We start from the raw sequence: 17,617 nt of genomic DNA, 5'->3' as shown, positions 1-17,617 counted from the left end.
TTAAAAAATATATTTATAAATAATACAATTAAAAATTAAATTAAAAAGCAAAGTTTTACTTTTAAATATATATTGACTCAAGACACTTCAGCTTTAAAACTTGTATTAATTTGTAAATATTTCTAAAACCATAATTCCACTTTGATATTATGGGGTATGTAGGCCAGTGACAAAAAAAAAGCTACATTTAATCAATTTTAAATTCAGGCTGTAACACAACAACATGTGTCAAGGGGTGTGAATACTTTCTGAAGGGGACTGTAATTAATGGACATTTCTGTAGGGGTTGATACATTTTTCATTGGGAAAATCAAGTCTGACATTTCAAAGTGGAAACTGCAAACTTCACAAGCCTTTTTAAAAACTCAAATACACAAAAATATAATACCATAAATACAGTACAAAATGTCCTGCAGGAAAGTTCTCCTGTAGCAGGGTGATCAAATGAAGGTCCAAAATCTGTATAGATTACAGGTAACATGTCTTACTGTACAGAAGGAAGCTGTCACTGTTTTCTAGCTTCACATTTACACATTACATTAGCTGAGATTACAGCAACTCAAATCACATTATTGACGAACCCGAACACAAATAATAGGATTACCAGATTATCCCTGCGAAGCTAACGAGATATCATATAGGCCTAAAACTAGACGACCACGGTAGTAAACCCCAGGAGAGATAGCAGACCAACGCACCTAGGGTTGGGCGAAATTACCATAATATCGTCTATGATTGACAGCCACTGTGGATAATGACGACATCGTGATGTGACAGACGATGGTTTAGCCTATTTGAACTTGGCTGGCTGGCGCAGTAAACGGAGTCAGGCAGCGCAGAGCAGGGCAGGGCAAGAGTGACATTCCTATTACATATTAGAGGAATATAGGCTAGACAGAGCAGAGAATTCCACCAAAGCTGCGCAAATTGTCCAGTCAGAAAATATTGTTTCTCTCGCTCTGTTGGATGCATGGGCGTTTTTTTTATTACGGACCCTCCTGAACTATAGTGTCTAGCTGTTTAAAAAAACACAGCTCCTTCATCTCCATTCAATTTGAATATGACAGAGCTAAGCTACGTTTTATAGTTTTATGCATGCATGCTTTCTCTCCCGATCAAACAATGAATGATTAGGTGTGTCCAAACTATTGACTGGTCCTGTATATTTATATAATGTGGTAAGGAATATAAAAACTGCAAAAGCAGAGTTCTTCCTCAGAGTGATCAATGATGCAAAAGGAAATGGCAAAGTGATTTTGGAAAATCTCAAACTAACAGGGAGAGGAGATGAAAAGTCCAAAAAACATCCTTAATTAAAGGTTAATAAGATTCTAATTCAAGACTCCAATTTCATATCCCCCACCTTTAACCATTTTGTTGTTGACTCTGTCAGGGAACTGGCTCAAAGATTTTCAACCAAGACCACAGTCCTCACTCCCATGGATAATAATAAACCAATTTTCAGAATGAAATCTCAGCATCAGCTTCATCAGGAACTCTACAACAAAACATGTATTTGGTCTAGACACTGTATTCCTGAAGAGACATAAATATTCTCTGATTGCCCCTATCGTACATGTAGTTAATATGTCCGTCAAATATGGGTTCTTCCCCAATGCTTGTAAGTCTGCTGCAGTGATACCTGTTTTAAAATCTGGTGACCCGACACTGGTGGAAAATGACCGGCCTATGAGCATTCTTCCAGTGGTATGAAAAGTAGCTGAAGGATGGACGGCTGATCTGATCACCTCATTCAGGGCAACTCCATACATCAAATGCAATTTGGATTCAGAACTAACCATTCTACTGAAACAGCCAATAGCTGTTTTCTGGAGTGCATTAAATCTAAACTGGACATAGGTGGTGAAAGTCAGTCTGTTTGGATCTGAAAAAGGCCTTTGATTCTGTGAACCATGAGGTCCTCCTATCCAAACTATCCTCCCTTAATGTGTCCACTGAAGCCATTAGTTGGATCTATTCCTATCTGACAAACAGAATTCAAAGGGTTTGTTTCAGGAACACCTAGTCGGACTCTCTTTACATTAACATTGAGGTCCCACAAGGGTCAATATTAGGCCCCATTCTGTTTACCATCTACAGTGCATTTGGAAAGTATTCAGAAATCTTGACTTTTTCCACATTTTGTTACTTTACAGTATTATTCTAAAATTGATCAAATATTTTTTTTCTCACATCAATCTACACACAATAACCCATACTGACAAATCAAATACACTTTTTTTTGTAAATTTGCAAATGTATTTAATTCATATAAAAATATCACATTTACATAAGTATTCAGACCCTTTACTCAGTACTTTGTTGAAGCACCTTTGGCAGTGATTACAGCCTTGAGTCTTCTTGGGTATGATGCTACAAGCTTGGCACACTTGTATTTGGGGAGTTTCTCCCATTCTTCTCTGCAGATCCTCTCGAGCGATAGGGAGCGTCGCTGCACAACTATTTTCAGGTCTCTCCAGAGATATTTGATTGGGTTCAAGTCCGGGCTCTGGCTGGACCACTCAAGGACATTCAGAGACTTGTCCAGAAGTCACTCCTGTGTTGTCTTGGCTGTGTGCTTAGGGTCGTTGTCCTGTTGGAAGGTGAACCTTCGCCCCAGTCTGAGGTCCTGAGCACTCTGGAGCAGGTTTTCATCAAGGTTCTCTCTGTACTTTGCTCTGTTCACCTTTGCCCTGACTAGAGTCCCTGTCCCTGCCGCTGAAAAACATCCCCACAGCATGATGCTGCCACCACCATGCTTCACTGTAGGGATGGTGCCAGGTTTCCTCTAGACGTGACGTTTGGCATTCAGGCCAAAGAGTTCAATCTTGGTTTCATCAGACCAGAGAATCTTGTTTCTCATGGTCTGAGAGTCTTTATGTGCCTCTTGGCAAACTCCAAGCGGGCTTTCATGTGCCTTTTCTAGCCCACATTTACAGTGGCCGCTGCTAACTCAATGGCTAGGAGGTATCACTTCTGTAGTGAATAAGAGTTCAAAGCTCACGCTGAGGTTGGCTTAGTTCTGTACTTGACATGTTAGTCCCTTTTAACGCAGAGGCTGCAGACCTCACGTACCCGGAACAGGAGGTTACATTTTCATCAAGGGCTTATATAGTGGAGGGGGAGAAGGGTGTGTTTCATAGTTTATAACCCACGTCTCTTCACAGGGGCGGGCCACTGATTGAGCAGGGCTCTAACCTTATGAAAACCCAATTCTCTCATTTGGAAGCTAAAATTACATTTAATCTTATCACAAATAGTTTAATATTCAAACATTTAATTTGCACAACAATTCCATGTGAATCTGATAACTACAGGGTGTATACTTTCCCAGGTACAGTTTGTCGTCCTGTCATCAGTCATAATGTCTCAGATGACAACCGAACTGACATCATATTCATTAGTACCAACGCATATTTTAAACTGGTTCTATTACCGAAATATGGTTCCTTTCCCCCCACTTGTTTGATGTTCCCAGACTCTCTACGTTTAACAAAGGCTATTCAAGAGTCCTTCAGTAGAGTCAGAGAGAGAGGGAAGGGAGAAAGGTATTTATGGGGGGGTCATAAACCTTACCCACAGGCCAACGTCATGACACATCTCCACAGAGGAACTCTGGAGCTCTGTCAGAGTGATCATCAGGTTATTGGTCACCTCCCTGACCAAGGCCCTTCTCCCCCGATTGCTCAGTTTGGCCGGGCGGCCAGCTCTAGGAAGAGTCTTGGTGGTTCCAAACTTCTTCCATTTAAGAATGACGAAGGCCACTGTGTTCTAGGGGACTTTCAATGCTGCAGAAATTTTTTGACACCCTTCCCCAGATCTGTGCCTCGATATAATCCTGTCTCGGAGCTCTACGGACAATTCCTTCGACCTCATGGCTTGGTTTTTGCTCTGACATGCACTGTCAACTGTGTGACCTTATATAGACAGGTGTGCCTTTCCAAACCAATTGAATTTACCACAGGTGGACTCCAATCAAGTTGTAGAAACATCTCAAGGATGATCAATGGAAACAGGATGCACCTGAGCTCAATTTCGAGTCTCATAGCAAAGGGTCTGAATACTTTCCAAAGACACTGTATATAAATGATCTCCCAGTTGCTTGCTAACGAGTTAACATGCAGATGTAGGCAGACAATACAGTCCTGTATGTACACTCAAAAAATAGACAAGTTGTTAACTGAAGCTCCGTTTCTAAATGGATGACTAATTCTTGCCTGCATTTAAATATCGACAAAACTGTTTGTATGTACTTCTCTAAGAAATTCATTGATTCTTCCCAACCAGCTGTTCTGGTTAATGGAGGAGAATCTGAACGCTGTGTCTAACTTCAGGTATCTTGGTGTCATTTTGGACTCCAACCAGCTGTTCTGGTTAATGGAGGAGAATCTGAACGCTGTGTCTAACTTCAGGTATCTCGGCGTCATTTTGGACTCCAACTTGACATTTAAGAAACATGTGAAGAAGGTGGTTAAACACGGTTAAGTTTGGATGATCCAACTTTAGGTTTATCAGACCTTTCCTTCCTCAGGAGGCCCTGCCTCCTGCATGCTATGATCTTCTCACATCTGAGATATTGTCTGACATGCTGGTAACAAGCAGGAGATACTGTTCTGAAACCAATTGAATCACTCTATAAACAAACACTTAAGATTTTTTGATAACAAACCAAACAGTTACCACCATTGTCACATCATTCACAAACATAATTTATTCAGTCTGGATAGCTTGCAGCAGTATGTAGATGCAAGCCTTGTCTTTAAGATCCTGCATGGTCTGGCCCCTCCAGCCCTAAACCGGCATGTCATGCTCAAGGAAAGCACCTCCAGAATAATAAGGGTAGTACCTAGAGGGGATTGAGTTGTCCCTCATCCACACAGTAAATGTAGTCAATCAGCCTTCTCTGTTAGAGCTACAATATACTGGAATGCAACGCCCACAGACTAGAGAAGATGCACTGATTATTGTACTTTGACATTTAAATTGAAAACATGGCTCAAATCTATCCAAACCTGTACACGCGTTATCTGTGGTTCCTCATTCGTAAGACGACAGTTGATGATAGTGTTTTTGTTTGAATGATACAGTTGAAGTCGGAAGTTTTCATACACTTAGGTTGGAATCATTAAAACTCATTGTTCAACCACTCCACAAATGTTTTGTTAACAAACTATAGTTTTGGCAAGTCGCTTAGGACATCTACTTTGTGCATGACACAAGTAATTTTTCCAACAATTGTTTACAGACAGATTATTTCACTTATAATTCAATGTATCACAATTCCAGTGGGTCAGAAGTTTACATACACTAAGTTGACTGTGCCTTTAACCAGCTTGGAAAATTCCAGAAAATGATGTCATGGCTTTAGAACCTTCTGATAGGCTAATTGACATAATTTGGGTCAATTGGAGGTGTACCTGTGGATGTATTTCAAGGCCTACCTTCAAACTCAGTGCCTCTTTGCTTGACATCATGGGAAAATCTAAAGAAATCAGCCAAGACCTCAGAAAAATAATTGTAGACCTCCACAAGTCTGGTTCATCCTTGGGAGCAATTTCCAAATGCCTGAAGCTACCACGTTCACCTGTACAAACAATAGTACGCAAGTATAAACACCATAGGACCACACAGCCGTCATACCGCTCAGGAAGGAGACACGTTCTGTCTCTTAGAGATGAACGTACTTGGTGCGAAAAGTGCAAATCAATCCCAGAACAACAGCAAAGGACCTTGTGAAGATGCTGGAGGAAACAGGTACAAAAGTATCTATATCCACAGCAAAACGAGTCCTATACCAACACAACCTGAAAGGCTGCTCAGCAAGGAAGAAGCCACTGCTCCAAAACCGCCACAACCTGAAAGGCTGCTCAGCAAGGAAGAGGCCACTGCTCCAAAACCGCCATAACCTGAAAGGCTGCTCAGCAAGGAAGAGGCCACTGCTCCAAAACCACCACAACCTGAAAGGCTGCTCAGCAAGGAAGAAGCCACTGCTCCAAAACCACCACAACCTGAAAGGCTGCTCAGGAAGGAAGAAGCCACTGCTCCAAAACCGCCACAACCTGAAAGGCTGCTCAGCAAGGAAGAGGCCACTGCTCCAAAACCACCACAACCTGAAATGCCGCTCAGGAAGGAAGAAGCCACTGCTCCAAAACCACCACAACCTGAAAGGTCGCTCAGCAAGGAAGAAGCCACTGCTCCAAAACCACCATAAAGCCAGACTGTGGTCACGGGGACAAAGATCGTACTTTTTGGAGAAATGTCCTCTGGTCTGATGAAACAAAAATAGAACTGTTTGGCCATAATGACCATTGATATGTTTGGAGGAAAAACGGGGAGGCTTGCAAGCCGAAGAACACCATCCCAACCGTGAAGCACATGGGTGGCAGCATCATGTTGTGGGGGTGCTTTGCTGCAGGAGGGACTGGTTCACTTCACAAAATAGATGGCATCATGAGGCAGGAAAATGATGTGGCTATATTGAAGCAACATCTCAAGACATCAGTCAGGAAGTTAAAGCTTGGTCGCAAATGGGTCTTCCACATGGACAATGACCCCAAGCATACTTCCAAAGTTGTGGCAAAATGGCTTAAGGACAACAAAGTCAAAAGTATTGGAGTGGCCATCACAAAGCCCTAATCTCAATCGTGAAGAAAATTTGTGGGCAGAACTGAAAAAGCGTGTGCGAGCAAGGAGGCTTACAAACCTTACTCGATTACACCAGATATGTCAGGAGGAATGGGCCAAAATTCACCCAACTTATTGTGGGAAGTTTGTGGAAGGCTACCTGAAAAGTTTAAACAATTTAACCTGTTATGGCTAGGGGGCAGTATTTTCACAGTCGGATAAAAAACGTACCCGATTTAATCTGATTATTACTCCTGCCCAGAAACTAGAATATGCATATAATTATTAGCTTTGGATAGAAAACACTCCAAAGTTTCTAAAACTGTTTGAAATGGTGTCTGTGAGTATAACAGAACTCATTTGGCAGGCCAAAACCTGAGAAGATTCCATGCAGGAAGTGCCCTGTCTGACAATTTCTTGCCCTTCTTGATTATCTCTATCCATTACAGAGGATCTCTGCTGTTACGTGACACTTCCTACGGCTCCCATGGGCTCTCAGAAGGCGGCAAAAAGCTGAATCGTGGCTTTGCAGGCTCTGGCTGAAAAAAAGTAGCACGTTTGGGTAGTGGCTGGTTACAGTACTGTGAGACTCAGGCGCGTGCCCGCGTCGACCCCATGCTTTGTTTTCTTTCGTCTGTTTACCTAAACGCAGATTCCCGGTCGGAATATTATCGCTTTTTTACGAGAAAAATGGCATAAAAATTTATTTTAAACAGCGGTTGACATGCTTCGAAGTACGGTAATGGAATATTTAGAAATCTTTTGTCACGAATTGCGCCATGCTCGTGACCCTTATTTACACTTCGGATAGTGTCTTGAACGCACGAACAAAACGCCGCTATTTGGATATAACGATGGATTATTTTGAACCAAACCAACATTTGTTATTGAAGTAGCAGTCCTGGGAGTGCATTCTGACGAAGAACACCAAAGGTAATCAAACTTTTCTAATAGTAAATCGGAGTTTGGTCAGGGCTAAACTTGGTCGGTGTCTAAATGGCTAGCCCTGTGATGGCTGGGCTATCTACTGAGAATATTGCAAAATGTGCTTTCACCGAAAAGCTATTTTAAAATCGGACATATCGAGTGCATAGAGGAGTTCTGTATCTATAATTCTTAAAATAATTGTTATGTTTTTTGTGAACGTTTATCGTGAGTAATTTAGTAAATTCACCGGATGTTTGCGGGGGGTATGCTAGTTCTGAACGTCACATGCTAATGTAAAAAAGCTGGTTTTTGATATAAATATGAACTTGATTGAACAAAACATGCATGCATTGTATAACATAATGTCCTAGGGTTGTCATCTGATGAAGATCATCAAAGGTTAGTGCTGCATTTAGCTGTGGTTTTGTTTTTTGTGACATTATATGCTAGCTTGAAAAATGGGTGTCTGATTATTTCTGGCTGGGTACTCTGCTGACATAATCTAATGTTTTGCTTTCGCTGTAAAGCCTTTTTGAAATCGCACAGTGTGGTTAGATTAACGAGAGTCTTGTCTTCAAAAATGCTGTAAAATAGTCATATGTTTGAAAAATTGAAGTTTTCGGATTTTAGAGGAGTTTGTATTTCGCGCCACGCCTATCATTGGATATTGGAGCAGGTGTTCCGCTAGCGGAACGTCCTGATGTAAGAGGTTAAAGGCAATGCTACCAAATACTAATTAAATCATTCTCTCTGCTATTATTCTGACATTTCACATTCTTAAAATATAGTGGTGATCCTAACTGACCTAAAACAGGGAATTTCTACTAGGATTAAATTAAAGGAATTGTGAAAAACTGAGTTTAAATGTATTTGGTTAAGGTGTATGTAAACTTCCGACTTCAACTGTATATTATTGGATGTAATGTATGTTGTATTGTTTTAGTGCGTATGTGTATTGTGGCTGTGTAAAGACCCTTACCTGACAAGGGACAATGGGTGCAAATGAACTTTTGGCTAAAACCGGCAGATTTAAAATGGATGTTGCATTATTGAAATATTGATGTTGATTAATCTGCATTGTCCCCTACGAATCAATTAAAAAAGTAGGGCTACACAGTCTGACCCCAACCCTGCTGTCTACTAGCTCATGTAGGACTACACAGTCTGACCCCAACCCTGCTGTCTACTAGCTCATGTAGGACTACACAGTCTGACCCCAACCCTGCTGTCTACTAACTCATGTAGGACTACACAGTCTGACCCCAACCCTGCTGTCTACTAACTCATGTAGGACTACACAGTCTGACCCCAACCCTGCTGTCTACTAGCTCATGTAGGACGACACAGTCTGACCCCAACCCTGCTGTCTACTAACTACTAGCTCATGTAGGACGACACAGTCTGACCCCAACCCTGCTGTCTACTAGCTCATGTAGGACTACACAGTCTGACCCCAACCCTGCTGTCTACTAACAACGAGCTCATGTAGGACTACAGTCTGACCCCAACCCTGCTGTCTACTAGCTCATGTAGGACTACACAGTCTGACCCCAACCCTGCTGTCTACTAACTCATGTAGGACTACACAGTCTGACCCCAACCCTGCTGTCTACTAGCTCATGTAGGACGACACAGTCTGACCCCAACCCTGCTGTCTACTAACTACTAGCTCATGTAGGACGACACAGTCTGACCCCAACCCTGCTGTCTACTAGCTCATGTAGGACTACACAGTCTGACCCCAACCCTGCTGTCTACTAACAACGAGCTCATGTAGGACTACAGTCTGACCCCAACCCTGCTGTCTACTAGCTCATGTAGGACTACACAGTCTGACCCCAACCCTGCTGTCTACTAACTCATGTAGGACTACACAGTCTGACCCCAACCCTGCTGTCTACTAGCTCATGTAGGACTACACAGTCTGACCCCAACCCTGCTGTTCCAATACCATCTTGCCGAAAACAATCAAACATCCTGTATTTTGGTATATTCTGATTGGTTCGGGTTAATTACCTACATCAGTGTTTAGAAGTGGTAATGAGGGGCCTCAGAAAAGGATAGCTGATGTCATTATATGAGGGGTCTTACCTTGTGTCTGCACTTCAGGACCACTCCATAGGCACCTGGTGGAGAGAGTAGTACTTTAAGACGTCATCAAGCACTCCTGACCCAGAAGACGTGGTTCAGTCTAGTCTGACCCAGAAGACGTGGTTCAGTCTAGTCTGACCCAGACGACGTGGTTCAGTCTAGTCTGACCCAGACGACGTGGTTCAGTCTAGTCTGACCCAGACGACGTGGTTCAGTCTAGTCTGACCCAGAAGACGTGGTTCAGACCAGAAGACGTGGTTCAGTCTAGTCTGACCCAGAAGACGTGGTTCAGTCTAGTCTGACCCAGAAGACGTGGTTCAGTCTAGTCTGACCCAGAAGACGTGGTTCAGTCTAGTCTGACCCAGAAGACGTGGTTCAGTCTAGTCTGACCCAGAAGACGTGGTTCAGTCTAGTCTGACCCAGAAGACGTGGTTCAGTCTAGTCTGACCCAGAAGACGTGGTTCAGTCTAGTCTGACCCAGAAGACGTGGTTCAGTCTAGTCTGACCCAGAAGACGTGGTTCAGTCTAGTCTGACCCAGAAGACGTGGTTCAGTCTAGTCTGACCCAGAAGACGTGGTTCAGTCTAGTCTGACCCAGACGACGTGGTTCAGACTAGAGATCTAGAACTGCTTATTAGGTTGACCATGCAAAGTGGTCAGACTGTGACAGCATATTGGACTGGTTCTAATAGCTCAGTGTAGAGATGCTAACAGTACACAGATGAACGAAGCCTGAGCTTCGCCTTGGCAGTGTTCAGATGAATCCATAAATATGAGCCCAGTCATTCCTTCCTGCCTACTGGCCCCTTTCAGCAGAGAGAGCTCATTCTGTGTCTGGCTCCTCTATAATGGAGAAGGAAGTCCCTCAGTGGCTAACTGCAGCCAATTTACACAGGTAGAAATGGAATGCACCAGCCAGACAGGCACAACCTGAACAAGAGAATATTTGCTCGCCCTCTGTTTGATAAAGAGAGAGAATGATGCAAAGCCAGCCTGGCACCATGTTGGGCTGCTGTCCAATCAGCCCTGATTAATCAACATGAACACAGCCAAACCTACATAATGCCAGCTGTAACCTATCTGAAATTGACCATTTATTTAGTTCTGCCAAAAGAGCGAGAGAGCAGCTAAGTCACAACACTCAACCTCTCGCTGGTGAAATAAAGCACGAAAACTCCATGTTATTGTTAAATAGTTTAATCGGAAAAACACTTAGAGTGCTTAGAGTTGTGCAGTGAAAAGGGGCTCGGTAGGGTCAGGGAGAGGGGATAGGGAGAGGGAGAGGGGATAGGGTTAGGGAGAGGGGATAGGGTTAAGGAGAGGGGATAGGGCTGGGTAGGGTCAGGGAGAGGGGATAGGGTACAGGGGCTACGGATGGGTAGAGGGGCAAGGGTCAGGGAGAGGGGATAGGGCTCGGTAGGGTCAGGGAGAGGGGATAGGGCCGGGGAGAGGGGATAGGGTTAGGGAGAGGGTTAGGTTAGAGGGGATAGGGCTGGAGAGAGGGTTAGGGAGAGGGGATAGGGTTAGGGAGAGGGGATTGGGCTGGGGAGAGGGGATAGGGCTGGGGAGAGGGGATAGGGCTGGCGAGAGGGGATAGGGCTGGGGAGAAGGGATAGGGCTGGGGAGAGGGGATAGGGCTGGGGAGAGGGGATAGGGCTGGGGAGAGGGGATAGGGCTGGGGAGAAGGGATAGGGCTGGGGCGAGGGTTAGGAAATAGGGGCTAGGGTTAGGGGCTAGGGTCAGGGCTGGGGCTGGGGAGAGGGGATGGGACAGGGTAGAGGGGATGGGAGAGGGGATAGGGCTGGGGAGAGGGTTAGGGAGAGGGGCTAGGGAGAGGGGCTAGGACTGGGGAGAGGGGCTAGGACTGGGGAGAGGGGCTAGGGTTAGGGAGAGGGGCTAGGGCTGGGGAGAGGGTTAGGGTAGAGGGGCTAGGGTTAGGGACTAGGGTCAGGGAGAGGGGATAGGACTGGGGAGAGGGTTAGGGTAGAGGGGCTAGAGTAGAGGGGCTAGGGTTAGGGGCTAGGGTTAGTGTAGAGGGGATAGGAATGGGTATGGGGGATAGGAAAGGGGAGAGGGGCTAGGGTTAGGGGCTAGGGTTAGGGGCTAGGGTTAGGGGCTAGGGTTAGGGTAGAGGGGATGGAGCTGGGTAGAGGGGATGGGGTTGGGTAGAGGGGATGGGGCTGGGTAAGGGACTGGGTAGAGGGCAAGGGACAGGGGAAGGGACTGGGTAGAGGCCAAGGGACAGGGGAAGGGACTGGGTAGAAGGGATGGGGCTGGGGAAGGGACTGGGTAGAAGGGATGGGACAGGGAAAGGGACTGGGTAGAAGGGATGGGACAGGGGAAGGGACTGGGTAGAAGGGATGGGACAGGGGAAGGGACTGGGTAGAAGGGATGGGACAGGGGAAGGGACTGGGTAGAAGGGATGGGACAGGGGAAGGGACTGGGTAGAAGGGATGGGACAGGGGAAGGGACTGGGTAGAAGGGATGGGACAGGGGAAGGGACTGGGTAGAGGGGATGGGACAGGGGAAGGGACTGGGTAGAGGGGAAGGGACAGGGAAAGGGACTGGGTAGAAGGGATGGGACAGGGGAAGGGACTGGGTAGAAGGGATGGGACAGGGAAAGGGACTGGGTAGAAGGGATGGGACAGGGGAAGGGACTGGGTAGAGGGGATGGGACAGGGGAAGGGACTGGGTAGAGGGGAAGGGACAGGGGATGGGACTGGGTAGAAGGGATGGGACAGGGGTAGGGACTGGGTAGAAGGGATGGGACTGGGTAGAGGGGAAGGGACAGGGAATGGGACTGGGTAGAAGGGATGGGACAGGGGAAGGGACTGGGTAGAAGGGATGGGACAGGGAAAGGGACTGGGTAGAAGGGATGGGACAGGGGAAGGGACTGGGTAGAAGGGATGGGACAGGGAAAGGGACTGGGTAGAAGGGATGGGACAAGGGATGGGACTGGGTAGAAGGGATGGGACAGGGGAAGGGACTGGGTAGAAGGGATGGGGCAGGGGAAGGGACTGGGTAGAAGGGATGGGACAGGGAAAGGGACTGGGTAGAAGGGATGGGACAGGGAAAGGGACTGGGTAGAAGGGATGGGACAGGGGAAGGGACTGGGTAGAAGGGATGGGGCAGGGGAAGGGACTGGGTAGAAGGGATGGGACAGGGAAAGGGACTGGGTAGAAGGGATGGGGCAGGGGAAGGGACTGGGTAGAAGGGATGGGGCAGGGGAAGGGACTGGGTAGAAGGGATGGGGCAGGGGAAGGGACTGGGTAGAAGGGATGGGGCAGGGGAAGGGACTGGGTAGAAGGGATGGGGCTGGGTAAGGGACTGGGTAGAGTGTCTGCCACTTTACAGCTACTCATTGAAACCGCAGGAAACCAACAACATGGGAGAGAAAGACATGTTACCATGGCTGGCTGGTACAATATCTAGTTCCAGTATTATGTAGCCTAGTCCAAAAATGTTCTGATTTCTATAGTGCTTCATGATCCATTACCCACAAGCAGGCGCGCCAGCACACACACACATACACACAGAATTGTTAGAAAGCCTCTGTAAGGTAGTAACATAGCTAGTGATCTTACCTTCACCTACGATCCCAAGGACTTCAAATTTATTCATCACATCACCAACGTCAGAGTTCTTCATGAAGTTAAAAGGCAGCTGGGGTGAGGTGAGGTCAGAGAGGTGTCCCAGCTAGAGGAGGGGGGTCTGGGCTGGGCTCCTGGCTCCTGGGAGGGGTTGATTACCAGTGGGCCTCAGGACGCGAAACATTCTCCTTTCAATGGTTCCCCCTCACCGGATCACCCTCGCTGGATCACCCCTCGCCGGAGCACCCTCGCTGGATCACCCCTCACCTGATCACCCCTCACCTGATCACCCTCACCTGATCACCCTCACCTGGACACAGAGGAAGTCACAACAATGAGCAGAGGAATCCAACATAATTAGGCTAACTTTTTAGGTATTGAAAACACCTGGCCAACTTTTATTTGAGTGAGCTATCCCTTTAAGTGCTGACTGTTCATGAACAACTCCTCTCCTCATCTCCCACATAGCTGTGGGTTCAGTATGCAAAACCCTGAGCTAAAATAAACCAGGCAGGCAGCATCCTAGTACAGACAACATGACTCTGCTGCTCTCTCTCTCTCTCCACTAACTGACAGGCTCAGATCAGAAGGCTACAGGTGATTATAGGTGGTGGCTGATCTCCTGAACAACTAAGCTCTGCAAACAGCTGAACACACAGACGATCCTTCCTCTTTAGTTTCAGCAGAATAATGTGAAGAGGAATGCAGTGAGCAGTGTAGAGGATCCTGCGTTCATTTCGTTTCCAACATCAGGATGAATCATGCGTGGTAATGGACAGTCAGTGGAATTCAACACCTTCAAAATCAGCTGGCGAATGATCGTCACCAGCACAGTGTTATTGAACACAGACTACAAGAGAAAAACAGAGATGCTCCTGAAAAAAAAAAACATCTGGATTATGTAAGAAAATTAGGGAACAATTGTTGCCAATGACAACAAGAAGACATATTATATTATACAATGGGTGGGTCTAATCCTGAATGCTGATTGGTTAAAAGCGCATTCCAGCCGGTGTCTATTCCACAAGTTACCGCCGGTTAAATCTATGATGTTAAAATGCCTTTTTACTCTGTTCCATCTGACTGTGCAATCCACTGTCTCATCAGCCCAGCCAGGCAATTTATAACCTTGATCTCCACTATAAAAAGCATCTAGACATTATCTCACATTTCCTTTAGACTAACATTTAGTTTCCAACAGCGGAGATTTTTATAAACCTTGCTGTTTGTCTCTCCGACATTTGCAATGTTGTTTCAATATTCAAATTTGATCTCCAGCTGTCCCATAGTAATGAACATGTCAGGACGAGACAGACAGACAGGCAGCGTTTCTCAGCCAGTCGAAATCATGAATCAGCTGGCATAATTTTAAATCAAATCAAATTGTATGTCACATGCGCCGAATACAACAGGTGTAGACCTTACAGTGTAATGCTGAATACAACAGGTATAGTAGACCTTACAGTGTAATGCTGAATACAACAGGTATAGTAGACCTCACAGTGAAATGCTGAATACAACAGGTGTAGTAGACCTCACAGTGTAATGCTGAATACAACAGGTGTAGTAGACCTCACAGTGAAATGCTGAATACAACAGTATATAGCCCCTCTACTGTATATAGCCCCGCTACTGTATATAGCCCCGCTACTGTATATGACCCCTCTACTGTATGTAGCCCCTCTACTGTATGTAGCCCCTCTACTGTATGTAGCCCCTCTACTGTATGTAGCCCCTCTACTGTATGTAGCCCCTCTACTGTATTTAGCCCCTCTACTGTATTTAGCCTCGCTACTGTATGTAGCCTCGCTACTGTATGTAGCCTCTCTACTGTATGTAGCCTCTCTACTGTATGTAGCCTCTACTGTATATAACCTCTCTACTGTATATAGCCCCTCTACTGTATATAGTCTTGTTACTGTTATTTTTCACTGTGTTTTTTACCGTTGTTTTTATTTATTTCGAAAAATGCAAAGAGTTTGCAAAGCTGTCATCAAGGCAAAGGGTGGCTCCTTTGAAGAATCTCAAATATATTTTGATTTGTTTAACACTTTTTTGGTTACTACATGATTCCATATGTGTTTTTTCATAGTTTTGATGTATTCACTATTATTCTACAATGTAGAAAATAGTATAAAAATAAAGAAAAACCCTGGAATGAGGAGGTGTGTCCAAACATTTGACTGATTGTATATATCCATGTGCACTAAGAAATGTCAATTGATAAAAAGGTCAAACGAAACGAAGTGCAGCTAGTTTGCAGTCTTTACAGCTTCAGCGTTTGAAGTGATTGTGTTAGCTGTGTTGTTGGCTAGCTAGCAAGCAAAGTAGGCTAGTCCTATACAGTAAGGGCCTATTAGTAATTAAACCATACAGTAGCCTACTCCTACACAGTAAGGGCCTATTAGTAATTAAACCATACAGTAGCCTACTCCTACACAGTAAGGGCCTATTAGTAATTAAACCATACAGTAGCCTACTCCTACACAGTAAGGGCCTATTAGTAATTAAACCATACAGTAGCCTACTCCTATACAGTAAGGGCCTATTAGTAATAAAACCATACAGTAGCCTACTCCTATACAATACAGGCCTATTAGTAATTAAACATGGAAACCATACAGTAGTCTACTCTCATACAGTACAGGCATATTAGTAATAAAACATGGAAACTATATAACAGCCTACTCCTACACAGTGCAGGCCTATTAGTAATAACACCTGAAAACTATATAACAGCCTACTCCTACACAGTACAGGCCTATTAGTAATTGGATTATAGGTTAATTGTATGAAGCTACATGTTAAATATCTACAGTTAGGCTAGACCTAGACAATATTTCAGCCATAACTCAAATCAATGTGGTCAAACGGTCCGTTAGAGCCTCTATGTGTGTGTGTGTGTGTGTGTGTGTGTGTGTGTGTGTGTGTGTGTGTGGGGGGGGGGGGGGGGGGGGGATGATGCAAGTAGGCTAGCAGGACCATGTTTTTTAACCCACACATATTACTGTGCTGTGTGTCGGGCAGCTAGAGAGCTCTCTATCATATCAATACTAGACAGCTAAACAACATGAGAAAACAAAGAACCAGAAAATCCAACAGGAGCACACTGCACTTAACGTTACACAGAAGTGAAATGTTGAACGTCTACATGGTTGACATTATGCCCTTGATCTAACGTTAGCTTGCTAGCCACACAGATCCAGCATCGATTAACCTAACTACGTGCTCTACAGAGAGGGATACTACGCACTAAATGCCTAAATAAAACGGCTGATTAAAAAAAAACACGTAATCTGAAACGTACTGTATATACCTACCTACTCAAAGTATTTCTAATGGACGACAAAAAGACGCTACTCACTCAGTGTTTGTAAATTGATGAAACTGGATCCACATCCAAGGTAGGAATGTTAATTGCAGCAACAGTAAGCAGCTCCTCCGCTTGACAACACCACCAAGTAACGCCGCCAAGCAACAGTTTTGAGTGACGTATCGGTATCCAATCAAAACGGATCAGGGTTCATTATACAAACGCCTTCCTGGTGTGGAACCAATGAAGGTGCAGAAAATACTGTGAGCGTTAAATGGGCGGGACATACTTGTGACAATGTCAGTTCACCAAAAAAAGTCGACAATAAAGTTAATTTGTACATAATTATCAACATTTTGATATAGACCTAATGGTAAACTGCATTAATAATTGAATTCGAAAATGTTTGTTGTTTTACCATAAGAGAGATCCTACTCGGTGGCATATATTTAGTTGATCAAAATCCAAAATCCAATTATCTATGGTTCTGCGTCAACACGGAGTCAGACAATAGAAACGATTTCCTTTTTTCATCTTCAATTAATTCATGCAGAGAATGTAATCCTAGAATCTGTAAAACTGTTGTAAAATTCCTCATCTTCTTATGCCTCCACCTGGCCTAAAGGTGACATCACAGGCAGACAAGCCAAAGAGTGTTCAATAAGTTTTCCATCCTCTCTGGACAAGCTACTACCATTACACACCTGGCCATAATGTCTACAGTCAATAACAGGAAGTACAGACTAAAACTGCAATAGACAAGCTACTACCATTACACACCTGGCCATAATGTCTACAGTCAATAACAGGAAGTACAGACTAAAACTGTGATAGACAAGCTACATGGTCTCATAAAAGGTTATCACTCATTTAGATGTGAAAAAATGTACTGTCATTGCAAACTGTAAGTACAGTGAGCGAAAAAAGTATTTGATCCCCTGTTGATTTTGTACGTTTGCCCACTGACAAAGAAATGATCAGTCTATAATTTTAATGGTAGGTTTATTTGAACAATGAGAGACAGAATAACAACAACAAAAAATCCAGAAAAACGCATGCCAAAAATGTTATAA

The 17,617-nt window shown here is 44.6% G+C and overlaps 1 protein-coding gene across 1 annotated transcript in view; it reads right to left on the bottom strand.

Moving 5' to 3' along the window:
- The window catches only part of LOC145861121 (cyclin-dependent kinase-like 5), a 31,146-nt gene extending 14,436 nt beyond the window's left edge, over nt 1-16,710 (bottom strand). The window contains exons 1-3 of the mRNA XM_082962810.1: nt 16,596-16,710; nt 13,226-13,541; nt 9,643-9,677 (exon numbers count right to left, since the gene is read on the bottom strand). Of these exons, the coding sequence (XP_082818936.1) occupies nt 9,643-9,677; nt 13,226-13,289 (99 nt within the window). The 5' untranslated portion in view covers nt 13,290-13,541; nt 16,596-16,710. The remainder of the gene's footprint in view (nt 1-9,642; nt 9,678-13,225; nt 13,542-16,595) is intronic.
- Between the last annotated feature and the right edge of the window lie 907 nt (nt 16,711-17,617).

This window comes from Salmo salar, chromosome 16, assembly GCF_965601325.2.
Source record: "Salmo salar chromosome 16, fSalSal1, whole genome shotgun sequence".
Classification (NCBI taxonomy): Eukaryota; Metazoa; Chordata; class Actinopteri; order Salmoniformes; family Salmonidae; genus Salmo; species Salmo salar.
Note: the sequence above shows the minus strand (reverse complement) of the source record. Positions and strands in the feature narration are given on the sequence as shown.